The 23954-nt window shown below is 39.3% G+C and overlaps 1 protein-coding gene across 2 annotated transcripts in view; it reads right to left on the bottom strand.

Moving 5' to 3' along the window:
- The window catches only part of LOC129672188 (contactin-associated protein like 5-1-like), a 715327-nt gene that overhangs the window by 67783 nt on the left and 623590 nt on the right, over positions 1-23954 (bottom strand). For both annotated transcript variants that reach the window (XM_055601503.1, XM_055601502.1), the window contains exons 18-19: positions 16636-16875; positions 3588-3812 (exon numbers count right to left, since the gene is read on the bottom strand). In XM_055601503.1, coding sequence (XP_055457478.1) covers positions 3588-3812; positions 16636-16875 — 465 coding nt within the window. The remainder of the gene's footprint in view (positions 1-3587; positions 3813-16635; positions 16876-23954) is intronic.

Raw genomic sequence — 23954 nt, forward strand, 5'->3', positions numbered from 1 at the left:
TTCTTTCTTTCTTTCTTTCTTTCTTTCTTTCTTTCTTTCTTTCTTTCATTTTGAGACAGGGTTTTTTATAGCCCATTCTGGTCATGAACATGCTACAAAGCCTAAGCTGTCCTTAAACGTTGGGCATCCTGTCTCCACTATGAGGTATGAGCCTCTGCTCTGAGATCAAAAGCACATTTTTTAATACAATGTACTCAAATTTTATTAAAATATTCCTAGTTCCTGATCCACTGTTAATGAGGTCAACAGTTTAATGCTCTGCATATCCTGGGACCATACTAAAGACATGAATTCTTAATTCTTCAAGAAACATTTCATGTTCTGCAAATAAGGGCTTTACAGAAAAAAAAAATCATTAAAGGCAATACAAGCAGAGAATAAATAATCAAAAATCTAAAACTTAGGAAGAAACTCAACTCTTGACAGTTTTTTGTCTCTCACCTACTCTTAGAATTATTAAATTTTCCCAGCAAAAAAAAAAAAAAAATCTCACTTACTTGTTATCTGAATACTACCAATGACAAGGAACTTAATGTCACTAAAGGCATTTGTTCCATTGATATAATTACTAAACTCTTAAGTTTCTCCTTTTTTGAATTTTAATTTTATTTATTTTATGTTATGACTGCAGTTTCTTTTCAACCCCCTCCTCCTAATTTTTCCCCCCACAACTCCTCCTCCTCCATTTCTTTTCAGAAAATGGGGAGCCTCTATGCCATATCAAGATGCCGTAAGATTAGGTACCAACTCTTCTGTTAAGGCTGGACAAGGCAACACAGTAAAAGGAAAGAGTCCCAAAATCAGGTAACAGAGTCACAAGGATTTTGAATCTGAGGTCAGGACTGGCCCACTAGCCTACTACCATGATAAGGACTGCCTTTCTCCTTAATAAGGTGTCTGTTTCATTCACTATCCAGGTGGCTTTGGTCCAAATCTTTGTTCCAGGACACAGGAACCAGGAAACCTCAGTGAGTGTCTTCTAGGATTAGATGCACATTGTTGACAGAAGAGCTTTCTGTATGAAGAGCCTCTCTTGTGAGTCATCCTGGGAAGTCAAGCTGAACACTGAGCTTTCACACCTCATAGGCTGGCTTTTTGATCACCTTCCCCTGAGGGGAGGTGCAGTTTTACCAGTCCACAGAGGAAGACAAAAAAACCAGTCTTGATGAGACCTGATAGACTAGGGTCAGATGGAAAGGGATAAGGACCTCCCCTATAATTGGACTGGGATAGGGGCATAGGAGGAGAAGAGAGAGGGAGGGTGCGAGGGGGAGGGGATGGAAGAGGGGGCTGCAGCTGGGATACAAAGTGAATAAACTATAATTAATAAAAATAAAATAAAAATTGAAAAAGAAAATATACCATGGGGGAATTCAAGAATGATTTCCTACTAAAGAAATGAGAATTAGTTAATAGAATATGTGTTCCAAAGGTTAAAGATTAGCACTAGTGATTAATACTACAAAGGCAGGTGTGGTGGTACACACCCATAATCTCAGCAGGAAAGGGCTGGAAAGCCCTTTCTTGTGAGATTCTCCCACAAGAAAAAACACAAACAATCAAAAATATGACTCTACTACTGGACTGACTAAGGGAGGCTGTGCTCCTTCTGTGACTGTTACTTGCTGTGATAGTGTGAGCTATGATATTCTTGTGCCTCAGTTTCAACAACTGTGGGAACCTAGCATAGCAGATTCATTAGTATCAACTTGTGACCAAGTTACTAGGAGAATTAGGCACCAAATGTGTTAATCAAAATAATTAGATGCAGTGATTCCAGTTCTGCATTTCATGTATTCTTGGCAGTTGTATTTTCAGAGATACACTTTGACTGGGATAGGTATGTGAAGTCCTACCCTGAAAACACTGTGGGGACAATGTCTGACCTGTTGGCAGTTTGGGCCATTAACTTTTAATCTAGTAAGTAGGTAATTAAATGGCCCATGGTCTTGAAAAGTAATCAGTCCTCTTCTTCCTCCTTTTTCCTCCTACTCTTTGTCTTCCTCTTCCCCTTTGTAATCTTTTTCTTCCTCTTCTGCTTCCTCTTCTTCCTCTTTCTTTTCCTCCTCCCCCTCATTCTTCTCTGTCTCTTCCTCCATTCCTGCCTGTCAGAACTTTCTGTTTCTTCCCTTTGTCTTGGTCTCAGAAAAAGTGACACCTGTGGACCATCTGTTATTACTCTTGTGCTTTAGGCTGGTTCATCTCCCACACCCCCAAGTTTTCATTATACTTTTCAGATTAAATAAATAGTTATTTATTTTCAAGTAATATGTAGCACAACATGAGAAAGAAAGGTAACAAAAACAGTCATAAAAAGCATTCAAAGTGAAATATTAATTTGCACCTGAGTCAGGGTGACATACATTCCCCACTTCTGCTGTCGCATACCACAGTTCACCTGAATCTTACTTGTGTGCTTGGGATGAATTGGCCAAAAGTCTAGAATCCTGATATAGTACTAGAAGGTTGTAAGAGGAGTGGAACCACGTTCTTGATCACAGGAGAGTATTGTGTGAAATCATGCTCTATGGATGTATGTGTGTTTCTTCAGTTCACTTGTTCAAACAATTATTACATATGGTAGGATTCTGATTTCATAATGTTCTTGGTTATGGCTTTAGTGGGAGGTTTTGTCCTGGCATAGTGTGATAAAAAAAAATTATGGCATAAGAAACCTTGACTTCCAACTGCCATCGTATGTGGTGATCATCAATATTACCTGTATATTTTAATTTCTGTCCTTTCTCTAATCTTCTTATATCTACTAGATCTACATTCTTTCCAAAGCTTGCTTCACATCTTTATTGTATGCTCATACTTGGCCACATCATCATGACAGCCTAGGTGCTACAGATATATTGAAAACTGAGAAGCGAAGTCTTCCTTGCAAATTCTACCTTATTGAGAATGTCGACAGGGGACAAGGCAATGTAACAATGGATGAATTTTATAAGTAATGGTAATAACTGCAAGAAAGAAAAGAAATAACAAAATTTCATTTGTGAAACAGTAATACTATTTGGCCAAGTAAAGTAATTCAGGTCTTGCCATTTCAGAGTGACAAATATCACAGTTCTGTAGTAAGTCATTATATAAGAAGAATTAATGCCTCTAAGAAAAAATAAATCAACAGTAAAAAGTGATGTCCTATGCCACAGGATGGCTCCCATATCATATTTCTCTCAAAGGTCTGGACAATATCCACCTAAAAAACACAGCCAGAATTTGTTCTTTACCAGTCCCTAGTGGCAAGCATGGTAGCAAAGCAGATAGTAAACGTGTGGCAAGTATCCTTCTGAAATTCAGACCTGCTAATCATATTTTACACTTAATAAATTTTTAGCATGGAGCAAATAATATAGAATTACCTCATACAATCAAGACAAAGTAAAAAAAAAAAAAAGTGAGTTTGAGATTTGAGTGGCAAATTGACACTGGCCCAGAATACCAATTATGGTTCATAACGGTGAAGTGGAAGGAAGGTTAGACTGAGGCTGCCTAGTTGTGAGTCTCTGCAGGATACTGCAGAGCATAAGTTTTCCTTCCTGGCAAGGCTTGCCTTGTAGCTTCATGACACCATCACTCACCATTCCTGGAGAGCAGGATAGCCAGAAAATTCTGAGAAGAGAAATTGAGGAAGAGCAAGAGGCTGGGGGCCTGTGCTGTTACGAAGCTCAATGTAATGGTTTCTTTGGATTGAGCTGTATCTGTGTAGGTAGCTGAAGATGAGAGGCTTGTGTTCTTGGTCACCGCGTGTGGTTCTTGAAACATGTATGTAACAGAGGTGCCAGAATCAAAAAGAGCTGAAATCTCTGCAAAAGAGAAATGAGAGGGCATCATTTCAAACATTTAGTCAATAACTCAGTGTAGTATAATGCCTGCTCATTGCTTCCTCTGTGCCCAGCACAGGGTGAGGGGTGTTAAGAAATTATACAATGTGGTTCTTGATAACTTTGAAGAGGCTCAATTGTTGTGTATATGTACACATGTGCATATGTGGATCTGTGTTGATTTTGAAGACCAAAAGTGTTGGATGTCTTCTCTTATCATTCTCAACTTCATTTTTGAGACACTGGAGCTTGTGGACTGGCTGGACTGGCTGGTTAGGCAGCTCAGAGCTCTTAGAGTCTCACCTCCTCTAGTGATTCATCCTACTTTCTACATAGGTACTGGGGATACACACTCAGACTCCTATGCTTGTAAGGCAAGCACTTTGCTGACAGAAGCATTTCTCAGGTCCTTTGTAGCCAATGTTTGTAATTATAAAAATCGCTGGGGAAGTAAATGCTAACACTAAACCCTCTCTATGTATCTTTGTGTTATTCATTGAGATAGTCTTTGAAAAGTGCAGAAGAAAGAGAACTGTGCATCAGGGTTTACACTTGAGAATTCTCTATGTTACAAGAGAGTATACCTTAGGGATAAGATGATGGCTTGGTTCTTCAAGTGTTTGCTACACAAATGTGAAGAAGTGAGTTTAGATCTCCAGTATCTATATTAAAAGATAGGTGTGAGCCAACCATAGCTGTTCTCTGAGAAGCTCCATCCAGCAGCAGATGGAAACAAATGCTGAAGTTCACAGCCAAACGTTAGGCAGAATACAGTGTACTTTGCAAAAGATTAGGGGGGAAGAAGGACCTGGGGCATGGGTAAAAGGGTTCCTCAATAAGACCAACAAAACCAAATAATCTAGGCCTAGGGGGGCTTGTAGAGACTGAATCACCAACCAAGGACAAAACATGGACTGGACCTAGGCCACTACACAGACTCAACTCTCCAATAAAAAGACACATACTAACAGAATGGTTGTGGAAACAAGATCCGACATTCTACAGCCTCCAAAACACACACTTCTGCAGCAATGGCAGACACCACCTAAGAGTAAAGGGCTGGAAAAATGTTTTTCAAGCTGGGGTAGCTGTCCTAATGTCTAATAAAATAGAATTTCATGCAAATTTAATCAAAAAAGATGAGAAGGGACACTTCATTCTAATCAAAGGAAAAATCCAACATGAGGACATCACAGTCCTGAACATCTATGCCCCCAAAACAAGACGACCATCATTCGTAAATGAAACATTATTAAAGCTCAAACCACACATCGATCCCAACACCTTAATAGTGGGAGACTTAACACTCCATTCTCACTAAGGGGCAGATCATCAACAGAGAAGCTAAATAGGGAAATAATGACATGTACAGAGGTCCTAAATCAAAAGGACCTAACAGATGTCTACAGAACCTTTCATCCAAATGCAATAGAGTTTAATTTCTTCTCAGAACCCCATGGAACCTTATCCAAAATTGACCATATAGTTGGACTCAAAGCAAGCCTTAACAGATACAAGAAGATTGAAACAATCCTTGTATCCTATCAGATTACTACAAAAACAGAAATAACAGAAAAACTACACATGCATGGAAACTAAAAAACTCTCTACTCAGCGACAGCTAGATCAGGGAAGAAAGGAAAAAAGAAATTAGAGACTTCCTAAACTTCAATGAAAATGAAGGCACAACATACCCAAATTTACTGGACCCAATGAAAGCTGTGCTAAGAGGAAAGTTCATAACACTAAATGCCTTCAGAAATAAGTTGGAGACATCTCATGCACACCTGAAAGTCCTAGAACAAAAAGAAGCAGACACACCCAAGAGGAGCAGACAGTTGGAAGTCATGAAACTTAGGGCTGAAATCAATAAATTAGAAACAAAGAAAACAATTCAAAAACTCAATGAAACTAAGAGCAGGTACTTTGAAAAAATCAAAAAGATACAGAAACCCTTAGCCAAACTAACTAAAAGCAGAGAGAAAATATCTAAATCAGCAAAATGAGAATCGAAAAGGGGGACATAATGACAAACACTGAGGAAATTCAAAGAATCATTAGGTTTTACTTCAAAATCCTATACATCACAAAATTTGAAAATCTTAATGAAATGGACAATTTTATTGATAGATTTCATTTACTAAAGCTAAACCAAGATCAGGTAAATGGATTAAACTGTCCTATATCCCCCAAGGAAATAGAAACAGTCATCAAAAATGTCCTTTCCAAAAAGTGTCCTGGATCAAATGGTTTCAGCACAGAATTCTACCAGACTTTCAAAGAAGAGTTGATGCCAATTCTCTTCAAACCGTTTCATAAAATAGAAATAGAAGAAACTTTGCCCAATTCACTCTACGAGGACACAGTCAGCTTGATACCTAAACCACACAAAGACCCAACAAAAAAGAATTCCAGACCTGTCTCTCCTATGAACATTGATGCAAAAATACTCAATAAAATACTCACAAACCGAATCCAAGAACACGTAATCAATATCATCCACCATGACCAAGTAGGCTTCATTCCAGGCATGCAAGGGTGGCTCAATATATGAAAATCCATCAATGTAATCCATCACATAAACAAACAGAATGGGAAAAAAAACAAAGAACAAAAAGATTTGATCATTTCCTTAGAGGCCGAAAAAGCATTTGACAAAATTCAATAATTCCTGTTTAAAGTTTAGAGAGTTCAGGGATACAAGGCATATACATTAACATAAGTAAAGACAATGCACAGCAATTATATAGCCAACATCAAACTAAATGGAGAGAAACTTAACTCAATCCTACTGAAATCAGGGACAAGCTCTCTTCGTATCTCTTCAACATAGTACTTAAAGTCCTTACTAAAGCAATAAAGCAACTAAAGGAGATCAAGGGTATACACATTGGAACAGACGAAGTCAAAGTATCATATTCTCAGATGATATGATAGTATACTTGAGTGACCCCAAAAATTCTACCAGACAATTCTTTCAGCTAATAAACACCTTCAGCGAATTGGCTGAATAGAAAATTAACTAAAAAAAAAAAATCAGTAGCTCTCCTGTATAGAAAGACAAAAAGGCTGAGAAAGAAATTAGGGAAACAGCACCCTTATAACAGCCACAAATAACATAGAGTACCTTGGTGTGAATCTAACCAAGCATGTGAAAGACATGTATGAAAAAAACCTTCAAGTCTCTGAAGAAATTAAAGAAGATATCAGAAGATGGAAAGATTTCCCATGTTCATGGATCAGTAGGAATAACAGAGTGAAAATGGCCATCCTGCCAAAAGCAATCTACAGATTCAATGCAATTCCCATCAAAATACCAACACAATTCTTTGCAGGACTTGTAAGAACAATTCTCACTTTCATATGGAAAAACAAAAACCCAAGAATTGCTAAAATAATCTTTTACAACAACAGATCATCTGGAAGTATCTCCATCCCTGATCTCAAGCTGTACTATAGTGCAACAGTAATAAAAACTGCATGATACTGGCATACAAACAGAATGGTGGATCAATGAAATAGAATGGAAGCCCTAGAAATATACACACATAACTACTGATAATTGATTTTTGACAAAGAAGCCTAAACCATACAATGGGCAAAAGATATGATCTTCAACAAATTGTACAGGGCTAATTGGATGTCTACATGTAGAAAAATGCAAATAGATCTGTATTTGTTGCCCTGCACAAAACTAAAGTCTGAGTGGATCAAAGACCTCAGCATAAAACCTGTTAGACAAGAAAGTGGGGAAAATCCTTGAACTCATTGGCACAGGAAACAACTTCCTGAACAGAATACCAACAACAATGGCTCTGAGATCAACAATCAATAAATGGGCTCCCTTGGAACTGAGCACCTTCTGTAAAGTAAAGGGCACTGTAGTTAGAACAAAACATCAGCCTATAGCATTTGACAGGATTTTCACCAACCCTATATCTGACAGAGGGCTAATATACAGAATATATAAAGAACTCAAGAAGTCAAAAAGCAACAAATCAAGTAATCCACTTAAAAATGGGGTACATTCCTAGGCATATATTCAAAATATACTCAAGTACACAACAAGGACATGTGGTCAACCATGTTCATAGCAGCTTTATTCGTAATAGCCAGAACCTGGAAACAACCCAGATGTCCATTGTCAATGGAGGAATAAATAGAGAAATTGTGGTACATTTACACAATAGAATACTAAGCAGAAATTAAAAACAAAGAAATCATGAAATGTACAGGCAAATGGTGGGATCTAGAAAAGATCATCCTGAGTGATTTATCCCAGAAGCAGAAAGACACAGTGTATACTTACTTATAAGTGGATACTTGATATAGAATATAGGATAAACATACTAAAATCTGTACACCTAAAGAAGCTAAGCAAGAAGGAGGACCATAGGTAAGATAATAAATCCTCACTCAGAAAGACAAATGGGATGGACATTGGAAGATACAGGACAAGAGCCTACCACAGAGGGCCTCTGAAAAACTCTACCCAGTAGTGTATCAAAGCAGATACTGAGACACATAGCCAAACTTTTGTCAGAATGAAGTAAATTTTATGAAAGACGGGGGAGATAATAAGACCTGGAGAGGACAGGAGCTCCACAAGGAGAGCAACAGAACCCAAAAATCTGAGCACAGGGGTCTTTTCTGAGACTGATACTCCAACCAAGGACCATGCATGGATATAACCTAGAACCCCTGCTCAGATGTAGCCCATGGCAGCTCAGTATCCAAGTGTGTTCCCTAGTAATGGGAATAAGGACTGTATCTAATTTGAACTCAGTGGCTGGGTCTTTGATCACCTCCCCCTACTGGTGAAGTAGTCTTGCCAGGCCACAGAGGTGGACAGTGCAGCCAGTCCTGAAGAGACCTGATAGACTAGGGTCAGAGAGAACAGAAGGAGGAATTCCCCTACCAGTGGACTCAGGGAGGGGCATGGGAGGAGATGAGCAAGGGAGGGTAGGATTGGGAGGGAATGAGGGAGGATGCTACAGCTGGGATTCAAAGTGAATGAACGGCAATAAATATAAAAAAATAAAATTTTAATAAAAAAATGGGAAACAGAACTAAACAGAGAATTCTCAATAGAAAAATATTGAATGGTAGAGAAACACTTAAGTAATGTTCAGCGTCCTTAGTTGTCATGGAAATGCAAATCAAAACAACCCTGAGATTTCATTCTACACCCATCAGAAAGGTTAAGAACCTTGGAAAGATGCTCAATCCTCATTCAGAAGGACAAATGCGATAGACATTGGAAGCATGAGAAGACAGTGAACAGGACAGGAACCTACCACAGTCAGCCTCTGAAAGAGTCTACTGGTGGAGGTTTCAAAGCAGATACTGAGAATCGTAGCCAAACTTGGGGCAGAGTGCAGGTAATCTTATGAAAGAAGTTTGAGATAGAACGACTTGGAGGAGACAGGAGCTCCCAAAGGAAAACAACATAGCCAATACCCTGAGCCCTGGGGGCCTTTCAGAGACTGACACCCCATATAAGGAGAGTGCATGGAGAGGACCTAAAACCCATGTTCAGATGTACCCCATAGACTCAGTCTCCAAGTGGGTTTTCTGTTAAGGGAGCTGGGGATTCTCTGGCATGAACTCAGTGATAGGCTTTCTGATCACCATCCCCTTGGGGGTGCAGCCTTGCTGGGCCACAGAGGAAGACAATGCAACCAGTCTTGATGAGACCTGATAGGCTAGGGTCAAATAGAAGGTGAGGAGGACCTTCCCTATCAGTGAACTAGGGGAGAAGAGGGAGGTGGGATTGGGAGGAGAGAAAGGAGGGGGCCACAATGCTGCTACTCATCCATTTACTTATATTTTATGAAAAAAGATGAAACTGCTGGAATAGGATTCATTTTCCCAGAGATTACTTATGAATAAAACCTAAAGCAGATTTAGTGAATTTTAAATGTTATTATTATCTTAGCATGAGATAAGATATCATTTCAAAACATAGTAAGAGCCATCCTTTAGGAAGAATTTGTGTTATGTGTGTGGTGCTTATTGACTATTAAACATGATCCCTCCTATAAAATGCCTTAATTGTCCACACATTATAAATGTGGAAATCAAAGAAGTTTGAGGTTAAATACATAACTACTATGTGCACAGGGGCAATGAGAAATGAATGAGAACCTGGGCCTAGAGTATTTCCACAGAGATCCAGTGAGAGATGAATGAAGTTAGAGAAGACAGTGTTTGCAATGGGAAATACGGCAATGTTAAAACTGATACTTGCAGATATTTATGTCATATATAGGAATGCTTATGGAACAAAATTAAGTAAGCCAGTGGCATAAATAAAACACACACTATGATCTTCACTATATTCAATGTAAGTAATATTTTGAAGTGATTGTCTATGTGTGATTAAGTTAGGTTTACCTTTCTAGATTTGTGCATCAATTTCCACATTTATTAGCTCACACTTTTAGTGACAAAAGTATTTAAGTGGTAGTTATTTAGCCAACATTAGAAGAGTTGACTTCTAAAGAAATACACATTGGTAAATGATGCCCAGACAAATGGATACTTGTAGTTGAAAAAAATCATGTCAAGGATGCCAAGGTGGCTCAGAATGTAAAGTAACTTACAGCCTGAGGAGTCGAGTTTAATCTCTGGGAACACATGGTAGAATGAAAGAAGCTACTCCTAAAAGTTGTCCTTTGACCACATATGTGCCCTGGCCTGCTGGCAAACACACACAGACCTCACACAGACACACACAGAGACACACAAATACACAGCCATGAATAAATAAATAAATTTAAATGTGGTAAAATAAATAAGGGAATGATGAAAGAGAAACATCTTACAATATATACAAAAATTAGCTTAAAATGTAACAAGATCCTCAATAGAAGAGCTAAAATTATAGGATACTTTGAATAAATTATAAGTGCATATTTTTATTTCCTCAAATCCACCACTTATTTCTCATGTATGACAGTACAAGTAAAAGCAATAAAAGAAAGGAAAGATAAATTGAGCTCATCAGAATGAAGGAGGTTTCTATTTCAAATGATAAAATGAGGACTGTGAGAAGAAAACCCACAGAATGGGAGGATAAATTTGCAAATTATATTTTTTATAATGGGAATATATTCAGGAGACAGAAAAATGCAACTTAATGATGAGAATAAAAATCCGCAAAAGGTTCTCATAAGAACTTATTTTTAAAAAACACTGAAATGAATGGTAATGATTTGAATGAATGTTTAGCATGACTAGTCATTAGTTACGAGCAAGTCAGAGGCACAGTATGGCACCATTTCCCATACAGTAGGCTGTCTGCTTTAAGACAAGCATAAAATAATAGGTATGTGAGAGTGAAGAAAAACTGGAGCTTTTGTAGTACAGTTATGTTAAGGATGGAAAATCTGCAACCCATTTTGAAAAACAATTTGTGATTTCCTCAAAAGAAAAAAAAAACATGGGGCCAGCAAGATGGCTCAGCAGGTAAGTACACTTATCACCCACTAAGTTTATGACCTGAACTTTATTCACAGTGCTACACAGTGATGTCAGATATATGAGAAAAATCCCAAGCATCCCCAGAAAGGGCAGGCTCACTGATTTGGTCCAACATGAATGTCTAGGCTTGGCTCAGGCTGGACTCCAGGAGGATTTCTGGTGGATAGTATGCTTATAGGTAGCATTCCTCAGGAGCCTGCAAAACAGATTTCTGCCTGACAAAAAAGATCAGTTTACTTGCCATACACCTATGGTTGAATATCAAAGCCAAAGCTAACTTCTAGTCTCCTCTGGTACCTAACACATGCAACTGTTATACATTCCAAAGCCCATAGCTGCATCCTCATGTATTTGTACATCTTACCCCTCTACTGTGCTAGCTCCCAGGATATTCAAGATTACAAAACTTGGCAAGCCCCACCCCCACCCCTCTCCATGATTACTGGCTTCCATTGCTAGCCTCTCTCCTATTCTCCCCTGCTTCTCTCTGCCACTCTCCTACCCATGCAGGAGCGATAGCCCTGGCGCAGGCCTGTCCTATCTGCTTTTTCTCTCTGTTGCGGACTCTTCCAGTTGCCTCTGTCTGTTCTTTCTCTCATATCTACAATCAATAAAACTATACTCCCCATGGACCAGCCATTTCCAACATTTCTTCAATGCATTCTCACTTACAGATGGAAGAAGAGAAATGAAATTCTGAATGTGGTTGTTTGTCTTCAGAGGATCGATCACAGGGCACAAAATGCTTCAACAGCTTCTCAAGCCCAAATGGATAAATGTAATGAAACTACACAAAATCAAAAGTAAAACTTGCCATTCTCAAACATGCATGTGAGCCTCAGTGATAGTATTCAAAACATAAAAAAATGGAGACAGTCCAGTGTCAATTGACCAACAAACAGGAAAGCAAAGTGGGGAGTATCCACAAATGCTTTGGCATTAGAGAGAAAAAAAAAAAACTACTATAACACGGATCTAGTGATAACATTATCTAATGGAAAAAAGATAATGCAAAGAAGCAACAAGTATTAGGGTTCCTGTATGTCAGAGTTCCACCCTAGGCAAATTCACAGAGACAGAAAGAGAAAAGTGGCTTCTAGGGAGGGCAGAGGGCTGTTCATGGTCAAGAGAGTTTGAGGAGGCTGACAATGAAAGGAATCTGAACCCAGGTAAGTTGTTATGTGTGAAATCAGCAGGAACTAGGACAGCATCCACCTTTGGGGGAGCAGGGATTTCTTTGCACTTAAAGTATATCTGACTAAAAGACTAACAATAAATAAAGTTTTTCTTAAAAGAATATATAAAGCAAAGGACTACATACCTGGAAGGATATTCTATAATATTTTTATTCACAATGAAATCAGAATCACAAAGGAGACAAATCCCTAAAGCAAAGCAGCAAAGCTGCATAACAAATAAACTGAAGTTTTCCCCAACCCTGAGAGGTACTGTCACATCACCTGGGCTAGAGAGATAGCTTAGAGCAAAGTCTCTTTGTCCTCCAGAGGATTTTAGCTTGGTTCTTAGCACCTACAACCGGGAGTAAAAAAACCATGTGTACCCTCAGTTCCAAGGAAGCAGAATCTCTTTTCTGGCCTCTGTGGCCTACCTCATACACATGGCAAAAAAAAAAAAAACAAAAACAAAAACAAAAACAATCATACACATAAAAATAAAGATAAATCTTTACAAACAGTCCACTAAGGTAGAGCCTGTGGAAAGCACCTGGGCCATTAGTGGTGTGACTTTGAGGGAATGCTGGGATCTCCACATCCCCTTCTCATTTCTGCTTACAGATGCTATAAGAGGTAGATTTTTGTGTGTCACATTCACCCACTATGATGTCCCTTGTCTACAACAAAAAATGAACAAAAAAATCAACAGGGCCAAAGAACTGTGGCCTAAAATCTCTGAAATTGTAAGTCCAGATGAACATTCCTTCCTTTTATTGCAGCATTATTGGAAGAGAAAGTTGGCATTTTGGCCCAGGACTGGTAAAGAAGCTCATGTCCATAATTCCGTTTTTGGAATTCCATGTTTAAAAACCTCATTCCTGACATACATGATGCTACAATGCAAAGCAAGGGAGAACACCCCAGCAGAGACCATCCTTTGCTCAAGTATCTCTCTTGGAACATGGTTCTCCTGTTCATTTCCACATCACTTTCCCAGAGGAAGTTGTCATGATATATATTTGGTTAAGAAGGAATCTTACATCCATAGTTTATACAAGGAATCATTTAATGTCTCCTGAGAAATGCAGGTAGGTCCACTGTTCAAGTGCCCCCACCATCAGAAGATTTTGTCATAGCTGCTACAGTACACTTTAGAGCTCGTAGTCCTGTCTTAGTGTCAGTCTGCATGTGCTGCCTGTAATGACCACTCAAGGATGCTCTCCAGCTTCTTAGATGTTAGCAGAGCTCTCCCCCCTTATGAAAACTGAGAGCACTTTTGTCTTCAAGTTAGTTTAAAACGTATTTGTGTATTCTTTAAGAATGTTATACTTGCTGTCTTTGTGAATTCTTCACTACCTTGACACAGGTCAGGGTAACAAAAAAGTTTTGTCAGGAAGACAAACTTCAATAGAAAAAAATGTCTCCATAAGATTGGCCAATAGAAAAGTCTGTGGGAGAATTTTTTAATGACTGATCTAGGAGGTCCCAGCCTGTTCTGTGAATGTGCCACTCCAGAGCAAGTCGTCCTGGATTAACCACAATATCAGGCTGAGCTAGTCACAGAGAGTAAGCCAGTATACATTCTGCCCTGGTCTATGGTATAGTTCCTGCCTCCATGTCCCTGCGTTAGGTCACTGCCTTGTCTTCTGATGTTAGATTGTGACCTCTAATCCACATCAGCCCTTTCCTCCCCAATTTCTTTCTGCCAAAGCGTTTATCACACTGAAAGAGAGTAAATTGAAACAGAAATTGGAAGCAGGTTATGGAGTACTATTGGGATAAACCTGAGCATACTGTTTTGGCAAAGATTGTGGAATGTATTTGGCACTTTGGGCTGGAAAAGCCATTGAGTACTCAGAGTCCACTGGGCTATCTGTGTGAATATGAAACATAACGCTGAGAGTAAGGCCTGTTTTGTTAAGTTTCAGAGGGAAGAATAGGCTATCAGGATTGTTCATGTAATATGTTGAATTAACAATCTCCAATGGTGAAATTTGTGCTTCACTCAGATAACAGATGTTACTTAGTTGATGCTGAGGGATCAGCTGTGATGAATAAGAGGCCAGCCTCACTGAGGCAAAATCTTTTTTGGGGAAGTTTTACTCAGGGTCAGCATACAAATCTGTAGTCCAGAGAGTCTAAATGTACATTTCAAGCTGACACCAAACTTGGGAATGTGTAAGAATCTCCACATGGCACTGTTTTTTTGTGGTATGAAGCTGCTGTACTGAGGGGGCCGTGGAGAACATGAAGTACGGCATCATGAGTGGACAGGAGAGGCCATTGGTGAGAATATAACCTCAGTTACAGTAGAAAGCCCAGGATCATTTGGACAAGCTGGTTTGGCACCATGTGGTAGTGTCAGAGTCAGAAAAGAGAGGCCAGGAAGCCATCAGTGATGGTAGAGACCCCATCCTTTTAGACCTGTCAGGACTGTGTGACAACAGCCAAGGTAAGTAACAGCTGTAAGAGAGAGCTGGCCTGAGTCTAGCAAAGGAGCCACATGTACTGCAGATAGCAGAGCCAGGGAAGGGGAGCTGCCTCTGCCCTTGTGAGTGCAGATCATGAGTGGGCTCCAGGGGCCAAGCCCTGACCTTCTTACACTGTCTGCATTTAGCATTGCTTTGCTTTGATTGGACAGTGCCTTGGCTCCTCCCTCTTCAAATAAGAAAGAATGTAACTCATTTTTCATATTAGAGGAATAAACACTTCAGGGACTTTGGACTTTTAGAGAGACTTTAGACAGTTAAAGAGTTTGAAATTATTAAATTCAATGATTTGTCTTCAGTGAAGAGCTGTTGGCATGGGACCTGTTTTCTGTATTTCCAGCTCTGATGCACAATTTAACACTGTTTGTCTGGAAGTTCATTCCTACATTTTGTTTTCCCGAAGAGATTTTTATGTTTCCTGGCAATAACAAGTATCCCAACCAATTGGAGAAGTCAGAAAGAAGAGAGACATTAAATTACAAAATCCTTTAAGGGAAACATTGGGTACTTTTTTTTTCTCTTTAACTTTTAGATTAAGCTGGACTACATAGTAGCTTATTTAGTCTAACATGGTGGAAGAGCTTGAAAAATATGTCTTCAGCCTGAAAAGATGGCTCTGTTGTTGCACTGCTTATAGTGTGATTTTCAAAACCTATGTTAAAAAATTAGCATAGTGGTGACTGCAATCTCAGTAGCCAGGAAGAATAGTCTGAAAGACCACTGTAGCTCTCAGGCCAGCTACCCTAGTCTATCAGAGAGTCTCAAGGAGTGAGAGACCTTGCCTTAAAATACAGGGCAGATGTTACCTGCAGAATGTATGCCCATTTTGTCGTATAGCCTGCACACACATGCACATCTCTCTTCCATAGGAAATATGTGTGCTTGTGGACATTCACACACACATACACACATTAAAACAGAGTGTGTCTTAATGAATTGACAAAAGCCATGTGGAGTATTGAGTCTCATAGCAGGTAAAATAATTCATTTTAGTATTAAACACTGTTCTTGAATATTGTTTACTTTGGGTGCTCAGCAATCTTTTTTTTTTTTTTTTGTAGAGAAAAAACTATAGTTTTTGTTAAAAAAAACTATAAAGCTTTAGAGTAGACAAATCTTTTCTTATTTTACTTGTTGACATGTATTCATTCAAAAAATAAAAGATGGCTTAAGTGCTTTATGCCTTCCTTTATACTCTGTGGTACTTTGATACATTTTCTAATCGAGGTACTGGAACTAGAAATGTGAGTATGCCATTAAACATAAATAGAAGATCCACTCCTAGTCTTCTGCTGGTCCTTCAGCCTGGATGATGTGCCCATTTTCAATTATTACAAGCACAATTGAACTTCAGGCAAGTACACAAGCCCAATGCATGGATATGATTATGTTAATGACCTACACAGAGTCCAAACACAGGAGAGTACAAAGCATGGGCACTATTTGAGGGCATAGAAAATGTTGGTTTAACAGTGCCATGTAGATAATACATACTCACCTGAAGCATAGGTGCCATAGTTTTAACCATGGTATGTGGGGAGTAGAGCATTTCCTGCAGTAGAAATGGTGTGGATGGCCTAAGGGCACGGGATCATTGGCCATAATATTTGGATGCTACAGGACCACACGCAGTAGTGGCATGCATGCCCACCTTACCTTTCTGGCAGAAAGGTCCCTCATATGGTGAGTTGGTACAGTCACAAGAGTAGCCGCTGTGTTTCTCTACACACTTGCCCCCATGGTGGCAGTTGCTTCCATAGCTGCTGCAGTGACCTGGACAGCCAGGTCTGACTCCAGGTGTGACCTTTGCTCTCTCTTCCAGATCTATTTTCTGTCCATTCAAACGTAAAGAACGGATGCATCCAAGAAAGCCTTTCTGTCTTGATGATGTTCCTCCTAATGGTAAAAAAAAAAAAAAAAAAAAAAAATAAGGCAGAAAACATGAAAGGTGTCATAGCTGTATGTTATAGATACAACGAGTAGATCACAGAATCTCTAGCTGCCCCCTGTCCCAGAAACCAAACCACTTCCTACTATGGTCTCTTTCCCTAGACAAAATGAGAAATCTGCTGTGACCATGCAGCTCTTCCTTTTCCATCTATAGTTGCAAGGAAGGCCTGTTCTTTCCCTACTATCAAGACATTAGAAAACCATGAGTTAAAGCCAGATGCTGATGACGTCTAGCAGGTAGACTAGGGCATTTGGTGTGGGACCTATCCCTGTATCCTTGAAAACCAGTAAGAACGAGATGCTTCCTCATTGTTCTTTTGACCTAAAGGCTCCTTAGTCTCATTTCTTGGCCTGTCCGGCTTTTGTGGCCTTGATGCTATGTTACTCTCGCAAAGAAACTCATCTAAAGGGTAATTCCATCTCAGCTTCCTCTTGTCCACCTGTAGCATCTTATTACATAAAAGTAACATCTTTCTGGTAATACTTAGCTGTGGTGTAATTGTCAGATGTGTTGAACTTTTCTTTAAGTTCCCAGTGAGAGAAAGGAAGTTAAATCGGAAGCCAAGGCCTAGAGTGTGATCCAGTTGGTAGAGTGCTCGCCTGGCATGCATGAAGCCCTGAGTTCAATTACCAGCACCACTGCATAAATTATGCATGGCAGTGTGCTTCAGTAATGCCAGACCTCAGGATGGGAGGCCAGGAGGATGAGAAGTTATAGGTCATTTTTGACTACATAGAATGTGTATAGCCAGCTTGTGATGCACGCGTGAGGCCCTTTCTCAAAAAAACAGAATTGCCTGGAGAGAGGGAAACATAGCCCTTCTTAAAATGCTTACACATCCATGGTCTCTGCACATAAATAAAACACAAGTTTTTATGCTGCCTATCATGTCTTTCATCTGAAATGAAAGGGATAGAATCAGTTACTCCTTCTGTACAATTTCAAAGATAGCTGTTTGGTGCACCAAGGAGACAAAACTGAAGCATATTCCCTTATGCTTATGTAATACAGGACTGTGCACTGGAAGAGGGAAAGACAGCTGTTGGGTTATTAGGCAACTCACTGGTTAGCCATATGGACAATTGAATTAATGAAGTTTAAGCTATTCTATTTATTGCTCCATGTGTTTATTGTAAAGCTTACTACGGGTCATGGAATACAGTGTGTTCAGTTACTGCTATCCACTGCATCTTGAGTCTTCACCTACTGCCAAAAATCAGTAGGTGCATTATGTGTTATCTGTGTATTTATCCTAAAGTTTTTTCCATTAAAATATTATGTAGCAGATGATGATTCTCACCTCACACATAGACTTGGGCTGTAATCTTACTCTCAGCTAAGAAAATATCTGGAAAGGGCCAGAAGAGGCTTAAATCACTCCATCAAGCACTGAACAGATTTAAACTTTCAGATTGTTTTGTTCACACAGAAAAACCTAGATCTTCCTTGATATAAGAGGGTATGATGACAGGAGACAAGAAGATGGAAAGCACAACTAAATCCCACTAGCCTGTATGTCTGAGCTGCTGAGAATTCAGGGAGATCCAAGAAGGGACAGAGGCCCATTCTGGCTTTAGAAAACAGGCAATTATTATTCAAACCTTGAACTCAAGGTCATGCACAGATGTGTGGAGAATGAGTACAAATCCTTGAGTTCTGCCAGTTGGACTAATGGGAAAAGAGAAGGAGAGAGGAGAAAAGAGGGGGAGAAGGATGAGCAGGAGAAATTCTGAGGGTAGAAACTACAAATCAACTATTTTCTGTCTCCCTCAGTTGTCTTAACTGAGACTCATCCTCTTTTACACCTCACGCTACAACTCATTTAAATTTTGGTCTAGAACAGCAGTTCTCAACCTGTGGGTCATGGCCCTTTTGGGGTGTACAAACCTTTCATAGGGATCACCTAAGACCTTTGTAAAACACAGATTTTACATTATGATTCATAACAGTAGCAAAATTACACTTATGAAGTAGTAATCAAAGTAATTTCAAGATTGGGGTCACCACAACATAAGAATTGTATCAAAGGTCACTGCATTAGGAAGATAGAGAACCAGTAATCTAGAAAGAAACTATGTCTGCATGTGTGCTTATCAGGGTAGATAGAATAGACATATCAAATGTACTGTCTTGGGCAAGAAATATGTCAACAAGGAAAATAAATTCTAAATTGGGGCTGAGAAGATGGGTCAGCTGGGAAAGTGCTTGCCCTGAAAGTTCAGGGACCTGAGTTTGATCCTCAGAAGTGATGAAAAACCTAGGTTACGTGGTGCATGCCTGTAAGCCCAGAGATGTAAAATGTGAGGTAGAGACAGCTAGAGCCATGGAAGCCCACATGTCAGGTAGCCTTGCTTACATGATGAAGTTACAGGCCAAAGAGGAATATTGTCTTAAATTGGGGAAGGTGTCTAAGGACTGTTTCCAGACCTCCATTTGCTGTGCTGTGAACATGCTCACATGTACTCACATGTGAATCTACACACATGTACATACACAACAAGCATGCATACACACACACATAATAGGAGGGGTTATCTGTAAGTTGAAAGGATGTAGGGTAGTGGGTGACATGAAAAAGTAATGAGCAGTGTAGAAGGTTAGAAATATACCTTCCTTTATCCATCCTAGGATGGTAGTTTGAATGAGAACAGCCTCCTTAAGCTCATGTTTATAACTTGCTCCCCAGTTGGTGGAACTTTTGGGGAAAAATTAGCAAGTATAACCTTGTAGAAAAAGGTGTGTTGTTTGAGACTGGCTCTGTGGTTTCAAAAGTCAGCCAGCTGTCTGTGCCTAGTGTTTATGTATATGATATAAGCTCTTGGCTATTGCTCCAGCACTATGCCTGCCTTGCTGTTACCATGCTTCCCATAATGGTGGTCGTGGACACTGGCCATTTGCCACCATGAGTACAAATTAAGCATTTTCTTTGTCATAGTGTCTTATCATGGCAATGGAAAATTAACTAAGATGTAAGGTTACCAGATTAAGAAACACACATGTAAAGTCTACTGCTTGAGCCTAAAGAATAAAAATGAACATTCTTGAAGGACAAAACTAGTCTCTTAGTCTGAAATAATAAAATAACCTTGAAGTTGTTTCCAATTCTGATAAGAATGCAGGCCAAGAGGCCAAACCTCAATTGCACTGTCTTGTCTGTTTCAATTTCAGTGAGTAAGCCTGCTTTAACCACAAGATAAATCAATGGCACATACAAGCCGATCACAAAGGCTCATTATTTCTTTTCTGGGGCTTTTGTGCAACAAAGAGGGGAAGATTTATGGAGTCGAACACTTGCTTCTCTTTCCCTTACTCTGTAGTCACTCTCCTTCGTGGATTTGAATAACTCTTCATATATCTTGTTAGTGTCATTTTTCTCCTAGCAGAGTTGGCAAATGCAAGAAATATTGCACATTTTCTTGTGTGTGGATTAGTCAACATGTTTACAAATGGAAAAATGGTGGCTGGAGCAATTTCTCTGGTAAAAATGCACTTCTCATTGTGTAGACATACAAAACTTAGTGCAATTTTTCCCCAGACAAGAAACGCATGCCACTTCCCGATGCTGTCAGAACATGAAGACACGAAGCACTGTGGACTACCTTTAACAGTGAACGAAAGTTGTGCTCTTTCCTAGCTGTGTTTTATTTTTAAAAAGAAGAAAATTCTATATAATATATTTTTATGGTAAAGCATGTACACAGCAGACTAAGTGTTGGAATAATTTAAGAGAATACATATTATTCCAATAACATACACAGCTGTGCACATCTGTGCTTACACACATAGAGAAACATGCACATAGACTCTACCCAAACACACATCTATACACACTTGTGCATGTGTACACAGAAGCAACATAAGCACACATGCACACATACACGTACATACCCACAGAGACAAATCAAACACAATGCACAGATATATGCATATGCACAGAGAGACAACACAAGTACACATACACAGATCCATGTACATACATACAGAGAGAAACATATGTACACAAAGTAACACAAAGTGTAACAGGACACGTTGTAAGAGTCAGTTTTCTCCTCCTGCCATGTAGGTTCTGGGAATTTAACTCAGGTTGTCAGGCCTGGAAACAAGCACCTGTATCTGATGAGCCAATTTTCCATCCCCAAGTTGCCAGTTTTCAAAAGGAAAGAAATACTTGTAAAATTCCAGTGTGTTGTCCATTGATAACTGGGTCTGCCTTCTTGTGTCTTTTCAGACCACACCCTGAGACAGTATGTTGAGTTACTTGGCTGTCTCTGTACATACATATTTCTGCTGTCATCCTAATATGTTTTCCTGCTTTGTTTTTTTTTTTTATCTTGATATCTGTACAGTTGTTGAGTAGCTATTTTTCCAAATGATAACATTCCTTTTTAGAGAGGAATATTAAGATCAGTGACATAAAGTTTACACTCTTTGCATGCCCCTTTCAGAGGTTATATAATTACAATTCTTGGGACAGAATATGCTTTAGCCCCACCACAAGATGTGTGTAAGTAGTTCAGGGAAGTTCAGGGATGCAGCTTTTGTGACTTATCCCCCAGGCCACAGTGAGATGTCAGTGAGGCAGCTACCTGAGGCACCATGTTGCTGTGAGCATGCCTCATCTATCGTCATATAGGGAACCAGTGAACTCCCTGTCTCCAGAAGGTAGACTTGAGTGGAGCTGCTTCTTTGGTTTCTAGTTTTTGCTCTGTCTAGGAGGAATAGATACTTGCTTACATCTCCCAGGGAAAATTCAAACAACAGTTTACTGTGGTTGTAGAAGAATGAAAACATGGCTTTATCCTTAAAGTAGTTTTCAGACTTTTTTTTATAAAGTCTCAATATTTTATTTTATTTTTTTAGTTTTTCAAGAGAGGGTTTCTCTGTGTAGCCTTGGTTGTCCTAGACTCGCTTTGTAGACCAGGCTGGTCTCGAACTCACAGAAATCCACCTGCTTCTGTCTCCCTGAGTGATGGGATTAAAGCTATACACCACCACTCAAAAGTCAATCTTGAACTGCAAGTTACTTGAGAATCAAAATAATTCTATTACCTCTCTACATATAGACATTTCAAGCAGGCCTCTGCTATATGAGTCTTTTCACTAAGTTTTTCTAATTCTCAATGGGATAGAAGGTACCATTGCTACCCTTCACTTCACACAGTAGAGAAATCAACTTCAGATAGATCACCTTGGCTATGGCCAAAAGACACATATTTTACATGGAAGAATGTAAATGCTGGGGTTGAGATCAGATCTGGTGACTGGAAACACTACAACAGACTCCCAGCCATGAATCTGCTGAGCTCTTCTACTGAATAACTAAGGTAAATGACACAACAAAGAATCTACTTTCTTCTGCTTCTCTTTTACATGATTTCATGTTCTAAGGTATACACATGCATTTATGCATTTGGCTCCTGACATCAACCTTCTTGACAACAAAAATCATTGGTTGGATGGTGTAAGCTAGAAGTAATTTGGGACTTATGTCTCAGTTGGCCCTTGTGTAAGGTTAGTTCATTAGAATTGTGTTTTCTTGGATCAAGTATGAATCAACTCCAGAAAGACACTTGTCTTCATTCTAAGCCTGATATTTTTCACCAGACATTTAAATTGTTCACAAATGCAGAGAGTTGTGCAAGCATGTGACTGGGACAGGAATCAGCATCTCGATAGGCTTGTAGCCAAGGTCAGTCTAAGGAGCTGCCTAATTTCTCTTTGCTTCTCTCTCCAGTGAGTCCCATCTTTGAAATTATTGTGATTTATTGAGTTTGTCTTGATGAAAGTGAAAACGGGAAAGTGCTGTTGGATGTCATCTTAATCTGTTGCTTTATGTCTCACTGCTTAGTGTTCAGTGACACGTACATTTGCAAATGTCATCTGGCCAAAGGCATTTGGAGTTTCAACATTTTTTGTGTGTGTGGTGTGTAATTCACCTGAACAATGAATAATTGAGTGAATGAATGAAGTTTTCCTTAGTCATTTCTCTTGTTTCCTGTCCAGTTATTGTGATAAATCCCAACAAAAGCAACAGAAAAGAAAGGTCTTATTCAGTTAAGGTAAAGTCTTATAAGTTAAGGTAATAAGACCTGGAATAAGGTCTTATTCCAGGATAGAATCTGTCACTGGGGAATGGAGAGGCAGGATTTCGAAGCAACTCCTCACATCTATAGTCAAAACCAGAGAGAATTATACTCAGATTTACTCTCAATGCACTTTCTCCTATTTTATAGAGAAGAACCAACTGACAAATGTTTGTTGTCTCTAGAGAATTGCCTTTATGTCTATATCCCCAAACAAGCCCAGACATCTCCCTTTTCCCATGGCGTCCTTTTGGTCCCTTGTTGCCAGCACTGAATGGGCCAAATATGACTCCAGCTTAACAAAATTTAGTACATCAGTGATTTTTCTGTTGTTATGTTTCATCTAATTGTTCCTCTTTCTCCTTGTCATTTTTTCTTCTTCCATTATCCCACTTCTGCCTTCCCTCCTGTCTTTCCTTCTACCTTTAAATATTTATCAATTTATTTGGTATATGAATCACTTTGCCAAAAGACAGTAAATAGCCTACAGAAGCTACCATCTGTCATGGTAAATCTTAACTGTTAATTTGGCCAAGCTACAATTCCATAGGTACCAAACCTCTGGCTTGTGTGGGGGAGTGTGCAGATTTGGTTAACTGAGGTGGGGCAATACTGTAAATGTTAATGTCCCCATATAAGTTGGCTGCTTTCCTGGACTAAATAAAAATGGGGCGGGGAGAGAGACCTCTGCATGCAATTTCCTCTGCTTCCTGACTAGGGTTGCAATGCTGCCTCTTCATGCACCTGCATGAAAGAGAGAAACAGATGAAGGTAACAGCAGAAATGAGACTCACAGACTAATCTTCACAAACAGTCACTGTTCAGCTACAGTATATCTGGAAAGACGCCATAACCAACTAGGGAAGAGTAAGATTTTTTTCCCTTAGAGTTCCATACAGACATGAGGCATGCAGGGAGTCTATCTGTCAGTCTGGAATTTC

Source organism: Psammomys obesus, unplaced genomic scaffold (assembly GCF_907164565.1).
Source record: "Psammomys obesus unplaced genomic scaffold, mPsaObe1.curated_primary_1811, whole genome shotgun sequence".
Taxonomy (NCBI): Eukaryota; Metazoa; Chordata; class Mammalia; order Rodentia; family Muridae; genus Psammomys; species Psammomys obesus.